General features: G+C 47.5%; 1 protein-coding gene across 7 annotated transcripts in view; it reads left to right on the top strand.

The window, feature by feature from the left end:
• CAPN15 (calpain 15) overlaps nt 1–23,402 on the top strand; it is a 114,286-nt gene extending 90,884 nt beyond the window's left edge. For 5 of the 7 annotated variants that reach the window (XM_087912450.1, XM_087912455.1, XM_087912449.1 and 2 more), the window contains 10 exons: nt 1,630–1,838; nt 4,408–4,591; nt 6,341–6,564; nt 8,306–8,431; nt 10,696–10,848; nt 12,203–12,364; nt 13,929–14,155; nt 15,741–15,907; nt 16,772–16,950; nt 18,951–23,402. In XM_087912450.1, coding sequence (XP_087768576.1) covers nt 1,630–1,838; nt 4,408–4,591; nt 6,341–6,564; nt 8,306–8,431; nt 10,696–10,848; nt 12,203–12,364; nt 13,929–14,155; nt 15,741–15,907; nt 16,772–16,950; nt 18,951–19,128 — 1,809 coding nt within the window. In that variant the 3' untranslated portion in view covers nt 19,129–23,402. The remainder of the gene's footprint in view (nt 1–1,629; nt 1,839–4,407; nt 4,592–6,340; nt 6,565–8,305; nt 8,432–10,695; nt 10,849–12,202; nt 12,365–13,928; nt 14,156–15,740; nt 15,908–16,771; nt 16,951–18,950) is intronic. The other 2 variants (XR_015739529.1, XM_087912452.1) reach the window with 2 other exon arrangements.
• The last annotated feature ends 1,562 nt before the right edge of the window (nt 23,403–24,964 follow it).

Here is a 24,964-nt window from a genome sequence, read left to right as displayed (position 1 = left end):
ATCACCACTAATACAGGTAGTAGTTCTTGACTTACCACAGTTCATTTAGTGACTGAAGTTAAAACAATTTGGAGATTCCTTGTGCAGGGGTAGTCCTCGACTTACAACCCCAACTGAGCCCGACATTTCTGTTGCTAAGTGAGACATTCGTTACGTGAGTTTTGCCCCATTTTGCACCCTTTCTTCCCACGGTTCTTAAGTGAATCTGGCTTCTCCATTGACTTCGTCTGCCGGAAGGTCGCCAAAGTTGATCCCATGACCCTGGGACACTGCAACTGTCATAAGTACATGCCAGTTGCCAAGTGTCTGAATTCTGACCACGTGACCATTGGGATGCTGCAATGGTTATAAGTGTGAAAAATGTTGATAAATCGCTTTTTTCAGGGCTGCTGTAACTTTGGACGGTCACTAAATGAACTGTTGTAAGTCAAGAACAACCTGTATGTTGGGCTCTTGTTCTCCTAAGTTCCAGTCATTGGTTATCCCAACGGTGCTTTTTTTTTTTTTTTCAGGAGGTAACTGGACTTTCTTCTTTTTTCTTTTGAAGTTGTTTCACTTCTCATCCAAGAGGCTTCTTCAGCTCTGACTGGATGGTGGAGAATGGAAGGATTTATACTCCTTGCAGACAGCTGGTCATTTGGTATCCTTTTGAAGGGTCGTTGAGGCCACTTGGGGGTTTGTCTGTGTCCTCAGGGTCACCTGAGTGGCGCAAATGGGTGTGGAGCCGCCTTGTGTTCATCAAGAAAGGACACAGGGCAGAAAACACCAGAAAGCACAACTCCACAACACAGTCCTTTTCAGCAATTGCAGGAAGGCTCCACAATGTTTGTATTACTCAGGTTGTCCCTGAGGACGCAGACAAACCTGCAAGTGGCCTCAGCGACCCTCTAAAAGGATGCAAATGACCAGCTGTCTGCGAGGAATATAAATCCTTCCACCCCCCCATCATCCAGTCAGAGGTGAAGAAGCTTCTTGGATGAGAAGGGAAATGTCTTCAAAAGAACAAACACGGAAATCCAGTTGCCTCTTGAATAAAAAGCACTTTTGGGACAACCCTCACCTGGATGATTGAGAATCTCCATAGACAACCATTGTGCCAACTTATAAAATATTTCTATGGGGGTTTTTTTCGAGTTCTCAACAGAAAGGGAGCGGGGAGCAGTGCAGCAGCTTGCAAACCGAAAGTGCATTCCATAAATACTTTTCAAAGATAGTAACTAGGTGACTGAAGTTTCTGCCGAGCAAAATTCTAACTGGAAAACATGATTGATGACTCTGGGCTATGGATGTGTCCCATTGGAGAATATGAATTACGATACACCCAGGGGGTGGAGGGGAAAACCAGGGTCAAGGGTGACAATGAATGCTGTGTCTCAGAGTCGGCTACACCCAGGCAGTGCCAGCATGTTAACTCCCAATAAATCCTTTTGAAGTTTTGGAAGTTTGGCTCGAGACTCATGGTTTAAATGGGGGTGACTGGCGGAATCCTGACACATTGTTTATGTAGCTGAGAAAGGGAAGAACCAGGGGGAGGCCTCCCAAATGCCAGCCTGCCTCTCATCTTCTCATTTATGTAGAACTTCGTCTCCATCAGGAATTGCCTTGACTTCTTCAACCTTGTCCCTGCAGAACAAGGTCAACTTTGTGGATGACAGCTTTCCTCCCGGTCCCAAGTCGGTTGGCTTTCCCGAAGGAGACAGCGTCCAGCAGCGAGTCAAGCAGTGGCTGAGGCCTCACGAAATCAACTGCAACATCTTCAAAGACCGGTCGGTCAAGTGGTCAGTTTTCCGGACACCCCGACCTTCGGATATCCTGCAGGGACTCCTTGGAAACTGTTGGTAAGCAAACCAAGAGCGGATGGTGTTTGGCGTTACTTCCACCGACAGGCCAGGCTGGCATCCATAACAAACCAAGCGTGAAAGTATGGCTATGGGTACCTATAACAAAAGCAATAGCCCTTTGACTTATAAGTATACCGCTTCACAGTGCTTTCCAGCCCCCTCTAAGCGGTTTACAGAGTCAGCCTCTTGCCCCCCAACAATCTGGCTCCTCATTTTACCCACCTCGGAAGGACGGAAGGCTGAGTCAACCTTGAGCCTGGTGGGATTAAAACTGCCAAATTGCAAGCGACCGGCAGGCAGCAGAGGTAGCCTGCAGTACTGCCTTTTAACCACTGTGCACCATGGAATGGAAGGAGGGAGGGAGGGAAGGAAGGAAGGAAGGAAGGGAGGGAGGGAGGAAGGGAGGGAGGGAGGGAGAAAAGGAAAAGCAATGGCAATAGCCCTTAGACTTATAAACCACTTCACAGTGCTTTTTATAGCCCTCTTGAAGCCATTTTATAGAGTCAGCCTTTTGCCCCCAACAATCTGGGTCCTCATTTGACCCACTTCAGAAGGATGGAAGGCTGAGTCAACTTTGAGCCTGGTGAGATTTGAACTGCCAAATTGCAGAAACCCTGCAGGCAGCAGAAGTAGCCTTCTAACTACTGTGCACCATGGGATGAAGGGAGGGAGGGAGGGAGGGAGGGAAGGAAGGAGGGAGAGAGGGAGGGAGGGAGGGAGGAAGGAAGGAAGGAAGGAAGGAAGGAAGGAAGGAAGGAAGGAAGGAAGGAAGGAAGGAAAAAAGGAAGAGCAATGGCAATGCAACTTAGAGTTATATGCCACTTCACAGTACTTTCCAGCCCTCTCTAAGCTGTTTATAGAGTCAGCCTCTTGCCCCCCAAAAATCTGGGTCCTCATTTTACCCACCTCAGAAGGACGGAAGGCTGAGTCAACTTTGAGCCTGGTGAGATTTGAACTGCCAAATTGCAGAAACCCTGCAGGCAGCAGAAGTAGCCTTCTAACTACTGTGCACCATGGGATGAAGGGAGGGAAGGAAGGAGGGAGAGAGGGAGGGAGAGAGGGAGGGAGGGAGGAAGGAAGGAAGGAAGGAAGGAAGGAAGGAAGGAAGGAAGGAAGGAAGGAAGGAAGGAAGGAAGGAAGGAAAAAAGGAAGAGCAATGGCAATGCAACTTAGAGTTATATGCCGCTTCACAGTGCTTTCCAGCCCTCTCTAAGCTGTTTATAGAGTCAGCATATTGCCCCCCCAAAATCTGGGTCCTCATTTTACCCACCTCAGAAGGACGGAAGGCTGAGTCAACCTGGAGCCTGGGAAATGTTTTCAGCGGCACGTTGGCATTTGCCCTCCCGTCCTTCCAGGATGCTTCCTCAATTCCCACTTTCTTGATATTCCTGGAAGGGCTAGCTGCTTTTGACCCTTTCGGTCCACGCAAGGTTGGTCAGATGCTGCCCCCTGCTGAAACAGCCCTCTTAAAAAAAGGAAAGACTATAGACCAGGAAGGGTCAAACTTGCGATGACATGTCCTCGTCACACAACATATCACCACTTTTCTGCCCCCTCACAAAACCGGGGTGGACGTGGCCAGCAGTGTGACCCATCTGGCCCGTGGGCTGCGAGTGTCACACCCCTGCCATAGACAGAGGCTGGCCTCTCATATCACTGATGAGACTTGTATGCTGCTTTACCGGCGAAACCTGAACAATGCAGGTAGTCCTTGACTTATAGCAGTTCATTTGGTGACCGTTTAAAGTTCCAACGTCACCGAAAAAAGGGATTCACGACCCTTTTTCACATGATATCCCCGTGGTCACGCGATCAAAAGTCAGGCGCCTGGCAACAGACTCATATTTGTGACGGTTGCCGTGTCCCGAGATCATGTGATCATCTTTTGTGACCTTCTGACAAGCAAAGTCAACGAGGAAAGTGGTCTCCCTTAACAACGGGGTTGCTAACTCAACGGCAGTGGTTCACTTAACAACCGTGGCAAGAAATATTGTAACATGAGGCAAAACTCACATAACCAATGTCTCACTTAGCCACAGAAATGTGGGGCTCTGTTGTCATAAGTTGAGGACTACCTGTGCATCAGTTTTCCCAAAGTGGAGCTTCTCACACTGTTGAGATCATTCAGTGGTCTTAAGGTGACTCGACTCACATGACCAGGATCAGCTAGGGCAGGGATGGTGAATCTCTTTGTTGTGCTGTGCCGAAAGTGTGCACTGGCACCCACAATACAATGCACCCTGCTCCCCCAAGCATGCGTGCGCAACACCCCTCCTGCCCATTACCTGCACTGCACATGCGTACGGCTCCCTGCCGATTTGAGCATTTGAGGCCGCCTTCGCCCTCCTGGAGGCTCGAGGGAAGCCGAAAAATGGGCCCGTTTTCGGCACTTCCGGTTTTTCTAGGGAATTCTGGGAGTTGAAGTCCAAATGTCTTAAAAGTGTAGTCAAGGTTGGGAAACTCGGCTTAATGGTATGTGGCCACCCAGCCAGAAGCATTCTCACGAGTTAAGTGGGCTTCTCCTCTCCACAGTTAGGGATCTTCATCCGATGCCCGTCTCTTTCAGGTTCCTGAGTGCGCTGGCAGTGCTGGCAGAGCGTCCCGAATTGGTAGAAAGGGTCATGATCACACGGACCATGTGCCCCGAGGGGGCCTACCAAGTCCGGCTATGCAAAGATGGCACCTGGACCACCGTGCTGGTAGATGACATGCTGCCCTGCGATGAGTGTGGCTATCTCCTCTTCTCCCAAGTGGGTGCCATGAATTGGGGAAAGGGGCTTTTATCAAGGTGACTGTTGGGGAATGAGAGCTGAAAAATATCTGCAGAGTTTCTCTGTCATCCAGGTCATGGTTGTCCCAGAGGTGCTTCCCCCCGCAACGCCAACTAGGCTGGAGGGGAGGGATCAAGCGAGGGCCTAGCTTGGAATCATGGCAAGCAGTCTGGTGAGATTCTTGTAACATAGGCAGACGCAGGGGTGGGATTCAGCGGTTCAGGCTAGTCCGGGCAACACCGGATGTTAAATTTACACCTGGTTCGCTGAACTGGTACAACCAGCTGGCCTCGCCCACCTCACCCCGCGCCCTCCCAGCAGTCTGTGCGGAGGCTCTGGGAGGGTGGAAAATGGCCCTCCCCGAAGTCCAAAAACAGGCCTGTTTCCAACTTCCGGAAGGGCTCCGGAGCCTGGGGGAGGCCGTTTCTACCCTCCTGGAGACCCGAAAGAAGCCTCCAAACTCTGGGGAAGGTGAAAACGCCCCTCCTGGAAGTTCCAGTGGGCCATGCCCACCATGGCCACACCCACCCAGCAATTGGGCAGAGAACCGGTTGTTGGGATTTTTTTTTTAATCAAGTTTTGTTGAGTTTTAACAAAGCAAATAATTCTTATTTGAATGCAGCATGGTTCCAGGTTATCACATTTCCATACAGACACAATTTCATATGCATATTCATCTTATGTATTCAACTTCATATCTTATTACTCTTTTTTCCAACTTCTCACTATTTTTCCCTTTACTTCTCTTACTTTTCTTTTACGGTTATCTCATTTTCTTCTTATTCAATTGTATTTCTTTTACCTAAATTTCTATACCTTTTCATTCCTTATACTTATACTTTCGTCTGTCTTGTTTACAATTTCCTATGTTCTCTTCCAACATTCTTAAAAAGCAAAATTTCCCCCTATGATTGCCAATCAGAGTGCAACACCTTTAAGTCTTATTGTTATTATCATATTAATCATATCTCATTAAACATTAAATTTGCGCATTCTAAAATTATAACATTCAAATTTCTAATGTCTATTTTATATCCTGTAAATCTCATCATTCAGACTCTGCTTGGTACTTCCCCTTGAAAATGTAAAAAGAAAAATTATAAAAACATAGCAAAAACAATATATATATATATATATATGTATGTTTTCTTAAGTTTTCGCAGGTACTTACATGTATGGCATTCAGCTTTGTTCGGGTATTTTCCCACGTCATTGTAGTTGTGCTTTTAAAGTTATAGCAACGTTTCGGCAGAATCTCATCTGCCATCATCAGGCTTCTATAGAACTGTAAAAGTCTGACTCACAGATGAACACAATACAGAAGCCTGATGATAGCAGATGAGATTCTGCCGAAACGTTGCTACAACTTTAAAAGCACAACTACAATGACGTGGAAAATGCCCGAACAAAGCTGAATGAGATATATATATATATACATGAGGTTCTCGCGGGTATTAGTAGGTGGATCTTTGGTTATTCGGGTTTTCTCCCGCGTAAGATTGGAAGTACCTAGGCAACGTTTCGATGAAGTCTCATTCATCATCTTCATCGAAACGTTGCCTAGATACTTCCAATCTTACGCGGAATTTTTGAATCCCACCTCTGGGCAGATGTCAATTTAGGAGCTATTTAGGAGCATCTTCAGTGTCTCGCACCTGACAAGGAGAGAGGAATCTGTCTTGTTGCCACCTGAATATCCAACTCGGTATCCTTGTCTTCCTTTCCCAGGCTCAGAGGAAACAGCTATGGGTGGCTCTGATTGAGAAGGCCTTGGCCAAACTCCACGGTTCATACTTCGCCCTCCAAGCAGGGCGCGCCATCGAAGGCCTGGCTACACTCACCGGCGCTCCCTGCGAGAGCCTGATGCTGCAGGTCAGCTCCACTAACCCTCGCGAGGAGGCCATTGACACTGACCTCATCTGGGCCAAAATGCTGAGTTCTAAGGAGGCTGGGTAAGACAAGGCGGAAGGGAGGGGCTTCCCTTTTAAGGTTGGAGGAGGACAAAGTCCATATCCCGAGGAGCCCAAGAGAATCCAGCCCCTTGGCCTAGTGCATGTCAACTCATTAAATATTTCTCTGGTATTTTAAGAGTTGCCAGCAGAAAGGGAGGGTGGGAAGTAGTGCATTCCGTCAATGTTTTCGAAGATGGTAACTAGGTGACTGAAGTTTCTGCTGCTGCAAAATTCTAACTGGAGAATATGATTGATGACTCTGGGCTATGGAGGTGTCCCATTGAAGAATATGAATTATGATACACCGTGGGGGTGGGGGAAAACCAGGGTCGAGGGTGACAATGAATGATATGTCTCAGAGTCGGCTACACCCAGATAGCACCGGCATGTCTACTCCTAATAAATCCTTTTTAAGCTCTGAAAGATCTGGCTAGAGGCTCATGATTTAAATAGAGGTGAATACCGGAGCCCCAACAATGCTCTTGACTCTGATTAAGGACAGATAGTCCTCAACTTACGGCCACAGTTCAGCCGACATTTCGGTGGCTTGGCTGCTAAGTGAATTGCACCCCCATTTTTTACGACCTTCCTTGCCGCATTCGTTAAGCGAATCACTGCCGTTGTTAAGTGAGCCCCACAGTTGTGAAGGGAATCTGGCTTCCCCACGGACTTCGCTTCTCAGAAGGTTGCAAACGGGGGAATCACATAAATGCCAGCTGCCAGGTGTCTGAATTTTGATCACGTGACTGTGGGGGATGCTACAACGGTCATACGTGCGAAAAAACATCCATAAGCTACTTTTTTTTTCAGTGCCGTTGTAACTTTGTCACTAAATTAACTGTCGTAAGTAGAGGACTACCTGTAGTCCACCACCCAGATCAGGAAGTGGAAGATGGGCTCTTCCCCCGGGGTGTTCCCTCAAAAGGAGAATCTGTTTCCAGAGACCTTTGCGTCAGTATTGCAATGATCTCCCGCCCCCCCCATGGAAAAATATGTTCTCCCAAAATAATATCTCTTCCCCTACCCCAGTTGAAGACAGTCCGGTGTAGGGTTTTACCAACACCTTTTGCCACACGTGTGGATTAGTCCTAAGAAAAAGGTCACAATATTTGTTGTGTAATTCAAGGATCAGGGAAGCAGGACATGCCTCTATGATCCTGGTCAGCTTTTCCCCCCCCCCTAATAAACCATGAAGAAATTGAAAAACGTAATATATTTCTGGAAAATGTCGAGGATGAATACCTAACTTCCAAGTCGGTGGAGATTCTCAGTCATCCAGGTCATGGTTGTCCCTTTTTCAAAAGGCAACTGGGTATTCTTTGTTTTTGTTTTTTTTTTCCCCTTGAAGGCGTTTCGCTTCTCATCCAAGAAGCTTCTTCAGTTTTGGCTAAAGAAGCTTCGTGGATGAGAAGCGAAACTGAAGAAGCTTCTTGGATGAGAAGTGAAACTTCTTCAAGCAAAAAAAAAAAAAAAAGTCCAGTTGCCTTTTAAGAAAGCACCCTGGCGACCCCAAACTATCAAATGAGACTGAAAGCCACACCCAGTCCTGGTACCTTCCAGGTGGACTTTAACTCCCAGAATTCTTAGCAGGGGCCAAGATAGCTGTGGAACTGTGGGATTTGAAGTCCACACATCTGGAGGTTGCCAAGGTTGGCAAACACTGGCCTAGATCTTTTGTCTTTTTTCCCTTTTCTCTTCCCTCATCCCATCCCCACATTTTATTCCCGTTTTTACTCTTCAGCTTCCTCATGGGAGCATCATGTGGAGGAGGCAACATGAAAGTAGATGATGCAGCCTATGAAAGCATGGGTCTTCGCCCACGGCATGCCTACTCCATATTGGATGTACGGGATGTGCAAGGATACAGGTAAGCACAGCTACGCTGATGATCCTGGCCCCTCTGCTCGTGGGCGGCTGGCTTGCTTTAAAATTAGGGGTATGTAGATTGAGTCATTTTCAGTCTAGACGTTTGGCAGTTTGAATCTCACCGGGCTCGAGGTTGACTTGGCCTTCCCTCCTTCCGAGGTGGGTAAAATAAGGACCTAGATTGTTGTGGGGCAAGAGGCTGATTCTGTAAACTGCTTAGACAGGGCCGTAAAGCACTGTGAATCAGTATAGAAGTGCTATTGCCAGTGCCCTTCCTTCCTTCCTTCCTTCCTTCCTTCCTTCCTTCCTTCCTTCCTTCCTTCCTTCCTTCCTTCCTTCCTTCCTTCCTTCCTTCCTTCCTTCCTTCCTTCCTTCCTTCCTTCCTTCCTTCCATCCATCTATCCATCCATCCATCCATCCATGGTGCACAGTGGTTAGAATGCCGAAATGCAGGCTAACACTGCCAACTGCCAGCAGTTCAATCCTGACTGCTTCCAAGTGGACTCAGCCTTCCGTCCTTCCAAGGTGGGTAAAGTGAGGACCCAGATTGCTGGGGACAAGAGGCTGACTCCCTTCCTTCCTTCCTTCCTTCCTTCCTTCCTTCCTTCCTTCCTCCCTCCCTCCCTCCCTCCCTCCCTCCCTCCCTCCCTCCCTCCCTCCCTCCCTCCCTTATTCCTTTTCTCATTCTCCTTCCTGGTGGTGCAGTGGTTAAAATGCAGTATTGCAGGCTGACTCTGCCCACTGCCAGCAGTTCAATCCTGACTCGTTCCAAGTAGACTCGGCCTTCCCTCCTTCCGAGGTGGGTAAAATGAGGACCCAGATTGTTGGGGGCAAGAGGCTGACTCTGTAAACCGCTTAGAAAGGGCTGTAAAGCACTGTAAAGCGGCATATAAGTCTAAGTGCTATTGCTGTAGCTGGATCTTCTTCTTTTCTCCTGCTATGTAAACCTTTGGAATGCTCTCAGCCTCAAAACTAGCAAGAAACAACCTAACCAGGATTCACCAATCATGGCCAGAATTAGGCTATAAGAGACCTGTTAGGTGGATGGGTTCGGTGGACCACGGTTTTCCTTCTTGATTTTAAAATGTTGATAACAGAAGAACAGAGTTGGAAGGGACCTTGGAGGTCTTCTAGTCCAACCCCCTGCCTAAGCAGGAGACCCTATACCATTTCAGACAAAAGGCTGTCCAGTCTCTTCTTAAAAGCTTCCAGTGATGGAACACCACAACTTCAGGAAGCAAAGTGCTCCACTGGTTAATTGTTCTCATCTTCAATTTGCTGACCGTGTTTGAGTTTAAAACTGAGCCATGGTTTTATTAAACAAACCATAACTGCTTGCCAGTTAATTAACATTAATCTGGGTAAACGGATATTGTCTTAACATCACGTGTGCATCCAAACACTGGTAAAATAACCATCTAGATTGAGAAAGAATCCACCAATGGGAAACATCTAAAATAAAAATTTAAAAAACCATCTCTTTGATTCCAGAACATTGCTTTGAGCCAGCTGCCAAATATGTTCAAACCACCAGATAATCAAGTGAAACCAATGTAATCATGTAAGGCTTTTTAAATCAGGTTATAGTCCTTTTTTTAAAATAAAAAAAAAAACACCTTACATTCTTGCTGGCTTTCTGCAGGGTAAGCTGTAACCCTTGGCACACTTTCCTGTTTAAAAGCACAGCAGGAATTATTTCTTGGCAAACACACCTGGGCATCCAGTTTGTTGGAACCTAAGGCAGCAGATAAAAAGGGCTCTAATATTCGGAAGCTTATTCATTCAATCCACTGTAAACTCTTTAATCTTTTCTGAAGGCAGAGCAGTGCCAATCTTTGTACCTCTGTAAACGTAGGAGAAGAGCAGGCACAGCTGGGAGGGTGGGGGCGGGATTAAATGCTTCATCGACCTAGAATCGTTACGTTGCCACAAATGTCCCAACTCCTTCAATACCATTGACCTGGTGCCGATTTCGTATTGAACTTATGTTCCTGATAATTGCCTCTAACTTTAATCTCATCAACTGAAGATCAGTACTACGTTGGGTGCCAGATAAGGGTCAACAGAATTCAAGAAGGGTTGGACTTGGACCGTTTGTAGCACAGCATAATGATTCTAGGCTGATGACACATTTAACTCCGCCCTACCAGGTCCGTCTGCTCTTCTACTCTGCTACAGTGAAGAGCTTATACCTTATACTTAGCTCAGAGTAAGAGTTAAGTAACCCACCTTTCTCTTCCCCCCCCCTCCTTAATTCCCTTTCAGACTGCTGCGACTTCGTAATCCCTGGGGCCGTTTCTCTTGGAATGGCAGCTGGTCCGACGAATGGCCCCACTGGCCCTCCCATTTGCGTCATGAGCTGATGCCCCACGGGAGCAGCGAGGGGGTCTTCTGGATGGAATACAGCGACTTCATCAGGTATTTCCCAGGGGCAGCCAGCTGTGTCTCAGAGCGCCTGGGTTCGGCTGTGGGTTTGTCAGGTTGTGGATTTTAAGATCACAAGGTAGAAATGATTCCTGGGTCTGCCTGTCTATCTGGCTACACACGCACACGCGCACACACACGATCTATCTATCGATCTCATTTCTAATACCTATATCTATCCTACCTATTTATTTATCTATCTCATCTCTAATATTTATATCTGTCTGTCTATGTATCTGTCTTATCTGTCTATCTCATCTCTAATACCTATATCTACCTATCCTAGCTATTATCTATCTCATCTCTAATATTTATATCTATCTACTCAGTCTATCATCTATTTATCTATCTATCTCATCTCTAATACCTATATCTATCCTACCTATTTATTTATCTATCTCATCTCTAATATTTATATCTGTCTGTCTATGTATCTATCTTATCTGTCTATCTCATCTCTAATACCTATATCTACCTATCCTAGCTATTATCTATCTCATCTCTAATATTTATATCTATCTACTCAGTCTATCATCTATTGATCTATTGATCTATCTATCTCATCTCTAATCCTATAGCTACCTATCCTACCTATTATCTATCTCATCTCTAATATTTATATCTACTCAGTCAGTCTATCTAACCCCTCTCTCTCTCTCTCTCTCTCTCTCTCTCTCTCTCTCTCTCCATCCATCCATCCATCCATCCATCCATCCAGGGGTGGACAGCTGGGGGTTCCTAAGATTATGTGCATTTTGGAGAACCCCCAAATCCCACTCTGGCCCCTCCCACCCCTCCCAGGAGTCCCCACGTGGCCCATTTTAGATGCAGGTAAGTGCAGAGTGTGCACAGAGGCTCAGGGAGGGCGAAAAACGGGCCTCCTGGAAGTTTGGGAAGGCCGTAAATGGGGCAGTTTCCAGCTTCCAGAGAACCTCTGGAACCCGGGGAGGCTGTTTTCGCCCCCTCAGAGGCTGAAGGAAAGCCTCCGGAGAGCAAAATGCCACCCTCTGCTGTGGTGCAGGAGGCCGACTAGGCCATGCCCACCCAGCAACTGGGCAGAGAACCTGTTGCTAAATTTTTTGAAGCCCAGCCCTGTATCTGTCTACCTATCAATCTAATCTAATCTTCTGCCTCTATTGTTTTTGCAAATAACTCAAGACTGTGGACATATCCCATGCACGCCACCTTCCTCCTATTTGCTCCATAACAGCCACCCTGTGAGGTGGGTTGGGCAGAGCAAGAGAGAGAGAGAGAGAGAGTGGAGAGAGAGAGAGTTGAGAGAGAGAGAGAGAGAGTGAGTGTGTGTGTAGCCGGCCTAAAGTTAAGAGATGTTGGTTTCTTTTGCTAGGTATTTCGACTCCGTGGACATCTGCAAGCTCCATTCAGACTGGCACGAAGTGCGGGTGCAGGCGGTTTTTCCCAACAAAGCCAGTGGGCCCATCACGGTCACGTCACTGACTGTGCTGGAGCGAGCAACTTTGGAGTTTGCCCTTTTCCAGGAAGGCAGCAGGTGAGGGGGAAGATCAAGCCAATTGGGGTGACCAACTGAGGCTTGTAGCACTTCCGGACGGTTCTATGTTCAGCCATGGTGGTTTGTGAATCCAAGCTTTGATATGTTTCACTCCAGGAAAAGGCTGCCTGTCATCTTCATGGATCAGGGTTTATGCCCTTCATCCCATCCTCCTAAACCAGAGGTCTCCAATCTTGGCAACTTTAAGACTTGTGGACTTCAACGCCCAGAATTCCTGAGCCGACATGGCTGGAAGGGGGAATTCTGGGCATTGAAGTCCACAAGTCTTAAAGCTGTAAAATTTGAAGACCCCTGATTTATGGTATCAATCCTCTTGGTTTGATGAGCTCGTTTTTCTTGTCCTACTGCACCCCAATCCGGCAGATGGTAGAGAGAGATCATGTTCATCGCAGGTGAACTGGATAGTAGCTTTGGAGTCTACTTCATAAAGACCTAGACAGTCGCCTTGAATCCGGGGTCAAGCGTACTGTCAGGTTTCCAAGCGATGAAATCCATTCAAAAAAAGAAAACAGCAAAGTCCATCTTCCATAATAATTTCTTTTATTTAGAATAGCATCAAATTGGCAAAGTCTGTTGTAATTCCGGATCTGCCATAATCCGGAATTACACCACATAATATTGGGAGTTAGAAACGATCTCCGAAAGTCACATTCTCCAATAGAAGTAAATCTATGTTGCCTGGTGTCATCAAACTCCACCTCCAGGTCTCGGTAAGGTCAGCTTTCATTCCCACGGGAAGAAACACCATCTGGCCTAAACAACCCCCTCTATCTCCACTCCTCCCGCCTTAGGATTGTGGCAAGCCCGAAACCCTTCCCTCCAATATCAGCAAAGGGAAAGAAAGAAAAGGAAATCAATAAAAAGGGCTAAATAAAGTGGCTATACATGTGTCCATTTCAGGCTGGACACATACAGCCCATCACACCGCGTGTGATCAGCTGTATCTGTCCAGGGTTTCAAGCTGGCTGCTGACTGGGGAACTTGCCCAGGTTGGGAAACGATTATTTTGAGGATGTTGCCAGTAGAACTGGTCCCCAGTCAGCAGCCAGCTTGAAACCCTGGACAGATACAGCTAACCACTTTAGGTGTGATGGGCTGTGTGCTTGACCTTGGGTTCTTTGTCTTGATGAAGTAGAGACCAGAGCTGCTATTACATTCACCTGCAGTGGTAATTTGCTGGATTCTGGGAGTTGAAGTCCACCCGCAGGAGTTGAAGTCCACCTGCTGGATTCTGGGAGTTGACATCCACCTGTCTTAAAACTGCCAAAGGTTGAGGAACCATAATCCTGAGGATTTTGCACGAACCGGTTTCCAGTCCTATCTATCCTTTAGATTACGGTTTCTCAACAGCGTTAACAGCGTTTCTCAACAGCGTTAAGACAGGTGAACTTCAACTCCCAGAATTCCCCGACCAGCATTTCTGGCTGGGGAATTCTGGGAGTTGAAGTCCACCCCTCTTAAAGTTGCCACGATTGGAGGACCCTGCTCCAAATGGACAAGAAGCGCTCTGAGCTGCAGCCCCTTCCCTCTCGTCCTTTCTCAGACGCTCGGACACTGTGGACAGCCACCTCCTTGACCTCTGCATCATGGTGTTCCGGGCCACCTTCATCAATGGGAGCAAGCTCAGCCTAGGGCGCCTGATGGCCCACAGCAAGCGAGCAGTCAAGAAATTTGTCAACTGCGACATCATGCTGGAGCCGGGCGAGTACGCCGTGGTGTGCTGTGCCTTCAACCACTGGACTGCCCCAGTGCTGGGGACTTCAGGCCCAGGTGAGAGCAGTGGGTGGCTTGCTTGGAGGGTAGGACTGAGAGCGGGTAGAAAGTCGCCGGCGTTTGAAGAAAAGGGCTCTTGAAGAGCCATGGTGGTGCAGTGGTGAGAGTGCAGTACTGCAGGCTAACTCACTACTCACTGTGAGGAGTTCGATCCTGACTGGCTCAAGGTCGACTCAGCCTTGGTGAGCCACATTGGTGTGGTGGTTAGAGTGCAGTACTGCAGGCTACTTCTGCTGCCTAACGGCTGCTTGCAGTTTGGCAGTTCGAATCTCCCCAGGCTCAAGGTTGACTCCACCTTCCATCCTTCCAAGGTGGGTCAAATGAGGACCCAGATTGTTGCGGGCAAGAGGCGGACTCTGTAAACTGCTTAGAGAGGGCTGGAAAGCACTATGAAGCAGTATATGTCTAAGGGCTATTGCTATTGCCCTTCCTTCCTTCCTTCCTTCCTTCCTTCCTTCCTTCCTTCCTTCCTTCCTTCCTTCCTTCCTTCCTTCCTTCCTTCCTTCCTTCCTTCCTTCCTTCCTTCCTTCCTTCCTTCCACGCTGCACAGTGGTTAGAGTGCAGTACTGCAGGCTACTTCTGCTGACTGCCAGCTGCCTGCAATTTGGCAGTTCAAATCTCACCAGCTCAGGGTTGACTCAGCCTCTTCCCTCCTTCCGAGGTGGGTAAAATGAAGATCCAGATTGTTGGGGGCAACAGGCTGACTGTGTAAACTGCTTAGAGGGGGACGTAAAGCACTGAGAAGTGGTATATAAGTCTAAGTGCTATTGCTTTTAATTGCTTTTCAAAGACTCTCCAGAAGTCGGTGTGAAAGTGTTGGCTGTTGAACTGCAGCTGGGGAGTCCAAGGCTCAGTGATTCAATCAGCCCCAGACCCCCAAGGGGTCTCCTTTTAGTGAGATCTTGGATAGAAGAGAATTTTTGTAGCTCAGGGTTGAACTGTGGGATCCTCGGTGCTCTCTGAGCTTGGTGGTTTTCTTGCAGACATTTCATTACCAAACTAAGTAACATCAGCAGTGCTAGAAGGGAATGGGGTGAGAGGGAGGAAGAGGAGGAGGAGGAGGAATCATCCTTGGTGCTCTCTGACCTTGATGGTTTTCTGGCAGACGTTTCATTACCAAACTAGGTTAACATCATCAGTGCAGAGCTAAGCAAATGAGATTATTTTCTCAGCGGGATTGTTCCTTGTGGGAACAACGGTTTTGCACCTGGAGGCAAAGCAAGACAAAAAACCCTGACAAATATATCTTAATGCCTTCCTTCTCTCCTTAATTCTCCCTCGACATTCGCTCTCTTCAGTGAAAAAAGGAACTTCCACCAAATAGTCAACTGAATAATTGGGAGTTTTACGTTTTCCCGGAAGAAGTTAACGAAAGTTCCCAAGGGCTGTGGGGCAGAGCTCTTGATTCTTCAGACAGGGATGGCTTTTGGATCCTACTCCCTTCCGGCTCTCCCTGGAGACTGGAGTGGAGGTCTGACCCTACTCTTACGGTAGTTGTAGGGTTGCCATGCAGGAAGGTGTCAAGCTTGAAGGCACTGCCTCTTACAACAGCCCTGTCTCCGTATTTCTCCATCTTTCAAAGGCTCCAGCCCTACGTCGAGCAGCGAATGCCCACCCGCCGAGATCTCCAGCTACATCTTGGCCATCTACGGTTCCCGCCTCGTGATGGTAGAACAAATTGAGGCCCAATCGACCACGTTGGCCGATGCCATCATTCTCCTCACGGAGAACAAGGGCGAGCGGCATGAGGTGGGTGCTGGTAGCCGTCATCCTCTTTAGTCTCTTCAAGAGGTTTGGGTTTGGGGTTGGCGGTACTGTTTATTGACATTAAAATGATTAGAAAAGGAATTAAAAAAAAAATATTTCAGTTCTCTGAGTTTGGGATCATTGAGTCACCTGTTGATCAACCCACCCACTGAATCATAAGGATGATTCAGCCTTGTCAACTTGAAGACCCGTGGACTTCAAATCCCTAGAATGTCACAAGCAGGTTCTTCGTTTGAAGCTGGGGTGTCCAACCTTGGTGACTTTAAGACTTGTGGACTTCAATCCCCAGAATTCCCCAGCTGTGCTGAAAGAAAGCTGTGCTGGCTGGGGAATTCTGGGAGTTGAAGTCCACAAGTCTTAAAGTCACCAAGGTTGGACGCTCCTGGCTTAGTGTGATGAGATCAGAGGTGGCAGGTTCTGACCGGTTCTGGAGAACCAGTAGCGGAAATTTTGAGTAGTTCAGAGAACCGGCAAATCCCACCTCTGACTGGCCCCACCCCCATCTATTCTCCGCCTCCTGAGTCCCGGCTGATTGGCTGGGTCTTCTTCTGTTGTCCTGCACAGGAGAACGGAGCTGGAAAGCAGGTTAGTTGGGTGAGGAAAGAATGGGGATTTTGCAGTAACCTTCCCCTGGAGTTGGGTGGAAATGGGGATTTTACAATATTCTTCTCCTGCCAGACCCACCAAGCCATGCCCACCAAGCCATGCCACGCCCACAGAACAGGTAGTAAAAAAATTTTGAATCCCACCATTGGATGAGATGCAAATTTTATCCCAACCTTCAGCGTGTTGACGCACGACTCCTTCAGAGGAATAGGCGGATTGTTTTTTTCCTTTCTGGAACAGGGGCGTGAAGGGATGACCTGCTACTACCTGACCCACGGCTGGGCCGGTCTCATCGTCGTGGTGGAGAACCGGCACCCCAAGTCCTATCTCCACGTCCAGTGTGATTGCACAGATAGCTTCAATGTTGTGTCCACTCGGGGCAGCTTGAAGACACAGGACAGTGTGCCACCTCTGCACAGGTGAGAGCCCAGAAATGCAAAATAGCATTGCAGGTAAGGGTGGTCCAATGTCCATTCAAATGCTGAAGCTAAGGAGAAGTAAGATCCCTAATCAGCCCTTGAAATAAATAATAGATAGATAGATAGATAGGTAGATAGATAGATAGATAGATAGATAGATAGATAGATAGATAGATAGATAGATAGATAGATAGATAGATAGATTGACTGATTATAGATGATAGATAGATAGATAGATTGATTGATTATAGATGATAGATAGATTGATTATAGATGATAGATAGATAGATAGATAGATAGATAGATAGATAGATAGATAGATTATAGATGATAGATAGATAGATAAATTGATTGATTGATTATAGATGATAGATAGATAGATAGATAGATAGATAGATAGATAGATAGATAGATAGATAGATAGATAGATAGATAGATAAATTGATTGGTAGATAAATTGAATGATTATAGATGATACATAGATGATGTTACATAGATGGATAGATAAATTATAGATGATAGAATGATAGATGAGATAGATAGATAGATAGATAGATAGATAGATAGATAGATAGATAGAGATAGATTATTGATTGATGAGAGATGAGAGAGAGAGAGAGAGATTTTGGGGTCTCTTGCGTATGTGTGTCAGCCTGCAAATCAGTGACTGGACTAATCCCTGTGGTTTCCTTGGCAAGGTTTTTCAGAAATGTTCTGCCATTGCCTATTTCCTAGGGTTGAGAGACAGTGACAGGCCCAAAGCCGGTCACTTAAGCTGCCTTTGTGCTTAAGGCAGGGCTGGAGCTCACAGCCTCCCAGTTTTTAGCCCGGTGTCTTAACCACTAGTCCAACTGACACTTCATTTATTACATATTATTCCTGGCAGTTTTCATGGCAAGGTCTTTCAGAAGTAGTATGCCATTGTCCTAAGACCGAGAGGGAAGTGACTGGCCCTCAGTCACCCGGCTAGCTAGAAAAATCCTGGCGGTGCAGTGGTTAGAGTGCAGCAAAGCAGGCAAACTCTGCCCACTGCCAGGAGTTTGATCCTGACGGGGCTCAAGGTTGACTTCCATCCTTCCGAGGTTTTTGTCTGGTGCCTTAACCACAAACCAAGCGGGTTCTGAAACTTCATGTGAATCCCTGCCCTATTGAGTGAATAGAATATAATTATTTATTGGCCAAGTGTGATTGGACACACAAGGAATTTGTCTTGGTGCAAATGCTCTCAGTGTACATAAAAGAAAAGATACATTCGTCAAGAATCATCAGGTACAACGCTTAATGATAGTCATAGGGTACAATAGAATAGAATTAGAATTAGAATTAAAATTAGAATTGAATAAGAATAAGAATAGTATTTCCCAAAGGTGCTTTTTCAAGAGGCAACTGGACTTTCTGGTTTTTCTTTGAAGATGTTTCGCTTCTCATCCAAGAAGCTTCTTTAGTTCTAGTTCTATTCATTTTAATTTTACTAGAAGTGAAGAAGCTTCCTGGTTGAGAAGCGAAACATCTTCAAAGAAAAAAAAACCAGAAAGTCCAATTGTCTCTTGAAAAAAAAGGCACCTTTGGGACTTCTCCCATAATAAGAGCGTGGAAGAGGAAGGAACAAGAAAAGAATGGATTCTTAGCTTCCCGAGAGTTTGACCTCGGTTTCCTGGGCACCGGTTATTTACTGCCAGAAAAATTTAAGATCACCCCGTTGGCTCTGTGCCTAAAGCAGGACTAGAACTCACAGTCTACTAGTCTGATGCCACTACAGTGCACCAAACTGGCTCTCTTTGATGGTTTAGAGTGAGCTTAATCCCTGTGTTTTCATCTCCTTTTAGATGAGAACGTCCCCATTTTGCACCATTTAGCGATTCTGTAAGACATCGGCTGAAACGTTCTTTCTTTTTTGGCGTGGATTTTAATGATTCTTCAGACTCAAGAAACACTCTCACCTCCCTCTCCCACCCTTCTTTCCTCCCCTTTTCTCTGTTTTGGTTCTTCTCCTCCTTCAGGCAGGTCCTGGTGATTTTATCCCAACTGGAAGGAAACGCCGGATTCTCCATCACGCACCGCCTGGCCCACCGCAAGGCCACCCAGGCGTTCCTGAACGACTGGATGTCCACCAAGGGGACGCACAACCCCCTGCTCACCCCCGAGGTGGCGGGACTTCACGGGCCCCGGCCGCTATGACAAAGGGCCCCCCTGCCCCCTCTTCTGCTTCTGCCTTCTTCTAGCCCCGCCTGTCTCGCGCATTGCCCCAGCCATCCGTGCAGAGCCCGTCAGGATTAAGGAGGACCGAGGAGTCGCGGGTTTCAAACGAAGCCCCTCGTCTCCCGTTCTCTAGGGTTAGGCCGGGAGCTGCTCAGGTTCCCCTCCCCCTTCTCTCCTTCCCCCGCCCTCCCTTTTCCCCACAGAAGATGCACTTTATCCAAAGCTGCGGTCAGGATAGGAGAGCAAGGAAAAAAAAAAATTTAGAGCTGTGGGGAAGGATATGCCCCTCGCAGGCTTCCAGCCCTACCGAACGGCCTGAGCGCTGCCAGCGGCACGGCCCACGGGGACGCGGTCCTTCCCTCAGCCACCAGATATCCTACGGCTGCAACAATATATCTCTGGCGAATGTGTCTGTCTGTCTGTCTGCCTTCCCTCGCGGTTCCTGGTGTCAGCAGCTGAGGGCGGGGGGCATTAGAGAGGGTCCTCGGCTCCCCTGAAGGTGAAGGAGGTAGCTTTCATCTCCCTTCTGGCACCGGCTATCCAGGCCCAGGAGATTTACGGCAGGGGTGTCCAACCTCGGCAACTTTTGAGTCCTGTGGACTTCGACTCCCAGAATTCCCCAGCCAACCTTACCAGACCTGTGGACTTCAGCTCCATTCAAGGAAGCCATGCTGGCTGGGGAATTCTGGGAGTCGAAGTCCACCGGTCTTAAAGTAGCCAAGGTCAGACACCCCTGGTTTCCAGAGAGAGAGAGGGAGCCTGCAAATCCACCAGGGTAGACCTAGGCCTGCAGTCGCCTAAGGTGAGCGGCGTTTCACACTAGCGCCCCCCCCCCGCCCAAAGCAGGTTGCACAGGATGCAGCACCCACCTCCCAATGCAACACGTGCAAGAGGCAGCTGTGGTGCAGAGTGGGGTGCTTTTCCTGGAGGGACTCATTGCTGCAACCCAGCGGAAGCCCTCCTGAAGACACGGAGCTGGGGGGTGTCTTTGGTTTGGCACCTGCCCCCTGGTTCCCTCCTTCTGACCACCCACTCCTACCTGGGGCTGGGCGAGGAACAAAGGCCCACGCCTCCGTTTCGGTGGACGGCCAGCTAATGCTTTATCCGCCTGGGAAGGGCAAAAGGTCTTAATTTGTCTTTGTGTTGTCGTATCCTTATCGGTGTCCTCTAGGGCAGGGGCCCCCAAGCTTGGCCACTTTAAGACTCGTGGACTTCAACTCCCAGAGTTCCTCAGCCAGCAAAGCTTCCTTGAATTGAGCTGAAGCCCACAGGTCTAAAAGGTTGACTGGGGAATTCTGGGAGTCGAGGTCTATAGTCGAAGTTAAAGTGGCCAAGATTTGAACACCCCTGCCATAAATCTCCTGGGCCTGGACGATTGAGCTGAAGTCCACAGGTCTACAGGTTGGCTGGGGAATTCTGGGAGTTGAAGTCCATGAATCTTAAAAGTTGCCAAGCTTGAAGACCGCTGCCCTAGAGAGGTGAAACCCGTGCGCGTTTGTTGGATTGCAAGGTCCTTGCGTTGCAGCTGGGGGCCGAAGCAGAGGAAGTGAATGCACGGGACCTCGGCCCTTAGAAAGAGTTGGGAGTCCCATTTCCTTGTGGAGGTTCTCTAGCTGTTCAAAGAGGGAGGGGAGCACACGCCCCCATTTCTGCTTTTTGGGCCCTTCCCCCTCCCCCCTCCCAAGAAAGATAAGCCAGAAATCAGGCATGAGAGGAGAGGGAAACAGACTAGTGGAGTCCCTCTGCCTTCCATGCTGCAGGGTTTAGCTCTACCTGGAAAGTTGACAGGTGGACTCACCCGAAGACGTGGAGTGAGTTTAGCACTTTTAGCCTTCTGCCGTTGGGTGCTCAGCCTCCCATAGAGGCCTTGAGAAGCCACCAGTAGAAGATTCTTCCATCTTCCCATGAAGGCCAGATGAATTCCTGCCGGGAGATGGTGGGCCTCTAATGGTCAGAAGGCGGGCAGATGGTCAGAAGGAGGACAAAGCTGAGCCTCACGAAGATCTGTGGAGTTCAGACTCGGGGACAGGGTATATCCGGGGCAGGGTTGGTTTCTAGTGAAACAGGATGGGTTCAACCCAGGGAAGCAGGGATAGAGTTCTTCTCGCCAGCCCTCTTGATCTTGAGAGAAGGTTGGAGGAAGTGTGGACTCAAGAATGCTGAGGCGTCAGCAGGAGCAGATGTTCCTCTCCAGGAGCAGATGTTCCTCTTCACAACCTGAACTCCATGGTCTCCTGTCCAGCTCACTAGTGCTGATGAAGGCATCTAGAGAAGGTTTGTCTCAAATCTGCTGCAGATAGGAGATTAGCCCCTTTCCTCTTCCCCAGCCTCTTGTCTAGGCAGTAGATGCCGTAGGGATGGCGGGGCTGGGACCGGGAGAAGGGGCGGACTTGTGCCCTTTGCTTGAAATTTGAGAGGGGCAGGGGGCTTCCCAGTGCGACTGGGAGTGGGGGGACGATTTGGCCAGCGTGCTTGACATGTCTCCTCCAGAGATTAGTTGTTGTTTAGCAAGACCAAAGGGACGTGAGATGGTCAACCTTTGGCCCTAGTTGGCTTAACAAGTCATCTGGAGACATAGGCAGTGGCTGAATCTTCTCCGGAGTCCTTGGTCTACCGATCGGTGGCACAACAACAATTGTGGGTCTTGACTGTTGGACTCTCCTGCAGAATAAGCACTGGACCACGCAAAAAAAAAAAAAATTTTTTTAAAGCTCTGCGGGCTGATCACAAATGGGACAGAGCCATAGAGAGAGCATTAACTCAGGCCAGTCAGAGAAAAGGATAAAGGCAAAAGCATCTAGGTATCCCTAAAGAAAGTTGTGTACCTGCTCCTGCGTAAACGCAGCCGCTGGAAATTAGGAACTGGAGACGTTTCTCCTGCACCCATGAAATGTCATCCTTCCAGTGTCCAGTGGATAGATTCCCCAGCTGATCGTAGAATCCTGCGTTCTGTAGAATTGGAGCGGTTCTCTGGTCCTCACCCAGAAAATTGGTGGAGAGGCAGCTTTTGCTCACCCAGATGTGGACAAAAGATGTGGACAAACTTCTAGAACGGAGGTCTCCAAACTTGGCAACTTTTAAGGCTTGTGGGCTTCAACTCCCAGCTGGAGAATCCTGGAAGTTGAAGCCCACAAGTCTTAAAGTTGCCAAGTTTGGAGACCTCCGTTCTAGAGCAAAGTTGACCGCTCTGTGTTCAGAAAAGCCAGCATTTCAGTCTCCTAGCACTCGCTTTCGGGAAAATGGTAGCGGCCTTTAGTGGCAAGTGGCCACGGGGGCTGGGAGGTGCATTGGGAATGGGTGGCATGGGGTGAGGTTACGAAGATCTTTACAAGAAATCTGACCAGCTGGTTTTGTTGACCTGTCCCATCCAAAGGCCAGCAACTCAATCCTTCCAAAGTGTTGATACCCCCTTCTGACGTCGAGAGTTGGTTGAACTGAAGTTTTCCTGGCTGCAGGAAGGATTTGGGATTATGATTCTCTTCTCTCTCTCTCTCTTCGTGGAGAGCTCAAGGCAGCCTCCATGTGTTTTAATAGCCATTCTTCTTCCCCGGAGAACCTTGAGCACGTTTGGGTGGCGGGTAGGAATGTTTAGCAATTAACGCTGATGTCAAAGCAGATTTGTTTGCAAATACACCATTAAACTCTCAGGAGGAGGGGAGGGAAAAGGGCTTTGACGTGTAGGAAGTGACATCGGCATTGCACGGAAACCTCCAGAAGGACAGGGTATGCCTGAACTGAAGGCTAAAATGGCATTGCCAGGACTTGGGGAATGAAGCAGCAATGCCAATCTTTTACCATACTTCCTACCTGTAACATTTATTCCTCACCCATATTCAGGTAGCAGCGGAAAGGAAGCTTAATTTCATCTCCTTGTTTGTTTCTTCTGCTCCTTTGCCCTCTTCACTTGTTGGCCTCCGCTTTTCATTGTTCTGGGCCACAGGAATGGCCCATTTATCCGTTTGGGTTCCGTCCAGAAATTTACGTCGGCCATTTCCGCTTTCTTAAGCCTTTTTTTCTTTCGTGTCTAATGTACGTGTGTGTCTTTTCGGTTCACTCTCGCTGAGCTGTGAATAATTTTTAATCATGTAAATATTGTGCACCTCTTAAGAAAAAGCATAGGATATTTTATCAATTGTAAATCAAATCTGTAATCAGCTCCCTGTATAATATGAATTATCCCATGAGTGGTTTTCAAGCTCAGGTTCCAAAGGACCAAATAAGAATTAAAACGTTGGTTTTTTAAAAAAAAAAAATGTTTGCCTTTCTCGATACGTTTTGGGGAGGATGCAGATGTTGAAAGAGTGAAAAGGGTACATTTAATTTTTCTCCACTGGGATGTTGGGAGAAGTGTAATTACAATTTCTATCGCCTTTAATCAGCACAGCCAAGAACATTTCTCAATCTTGCCGACTTTACACTATGTGGGCTTCCATTCCCAGAATCCCCCTGCCAGCTAGAATTCTGGGAGTTGAAGTCTCCACTTCTTAAATTTGCCAAGTTTAGAAAACATAGCATTGGTTTCACCCAACACATTTGGAAGGCTACAGAGCTGAATTTGCTCAGTATAGTAAACTTGGCTAAAACACGAGACGTATGTGGTGTAAGCATATTTAATAATTCAGCTGGTCCTATCATTTTATGTGAAACTAATGTCCCTGATTTGAACACAAAATGTGGCCAGCAGTCATTCTAGGTTTAGCAAGTGGGATAAGTCAGTATTTTTAGTTCTCCCATCAATATTTTGTGTTATGTGCAAATGTGAAGATAATGCTTCAGTTCTCAGAGTTCTCAACTGTCTGTATTGCCTGCTCTACTCCAGAGTAAATGGAACTGGGAAAAGGAGACTTTAAAAGACCATATACTAGAGTTTTAACACATCAGAAACATTTCACTATTCAGGGTGTGGGTGGGTGTGATACTTGAGTTGGCTACAATCATGCCCCTTTTACAGGGAAAAAATGAGACATAAGTGTGTGTGTGTGTGGGGGGGGGAAATCTGATACATTAGATACATAAAACATGTACAGTATTTAGGTGCAACATGCATTTTGTAAATTAGACTTCGCTCAGTTGAGCTGCCAGGCCATAAGTAGGTTGACTGAACACTCATCAACAGCAGAGGGCAGCAAAGTCCAAAGATCAGCATTAGCTGTTCCTCTCTAGCTACAATCACCCATAAGATCAGAAGATGACAGGGTTGGAAGGTAGTATAACAAGAGTTGGAAGGGACCTTGGAGATCTTCTAGCCCAACCCCTTGCTCAAGCAGGAGAAGCCACTGGGGGAACTGCCAACCCTTAGAGTGACTCCCATTTGATAACGCTAATTGCAATCAATGGAGTTCATCTTATCAATCTCCATCTCATGGTTGTTCTCTGCAACCCAATGAAACACCCTGTAGATATCATCAGAGGTCTAACGCCATTAATTGCTGCTCTGGTCCATAGTTATGTGGACACCAGCCTTCCTCTACCTGGTGTCTACTTTCTTCAGGTCTGTCAGACTTCACCCATCTCCCCAGATTGCACACTCAAAGGTCAACAGGAAACAATCAGGCTCATTTAAAATGGAAACTTCATCACCATGTGTGAAGTCATCTTGGGTGGAGATACTTGCAGGTGCTGCCCTTAGATCAGAGAGCAAATGGACACTGGGCCTTGTCTGCAGGGGCTTCTGAGGCTCAAAACATCCATCTCCTAAAATAAGACCTCCAGGTCCCTTCCAACTCTGTTATTCTCTTATCTTGGCCATTAAGACTGTTCAGAGGAAGCATTGATGTGACCAGGTTTCAGATGATGTGTTTAAACTGTTCAGATT

The sequence above is a fragment of the Pseudonaja textilis genome, chromosome 14 (genome assembly GCF_049901715.1).
Source record: "Pseudonaja textilis isolate UNSWEBS1 chromosome 14, rPseTex1.2, whole genome shotgun sequence".
In the NCBI taxonomy this organism is placed as follows: domain Eukaryota; kingdom Metazoa; phylum Chordata; class Lepidosauria; order Squamata; family Elapidae; genus Pseudonaja; species Pseudonaja textilis.
The sequence above is the reverse complement of the archived record's forward strand: the minus strand, read 5'-3'. Positions and strand labels throughout refer to the sequence as shown.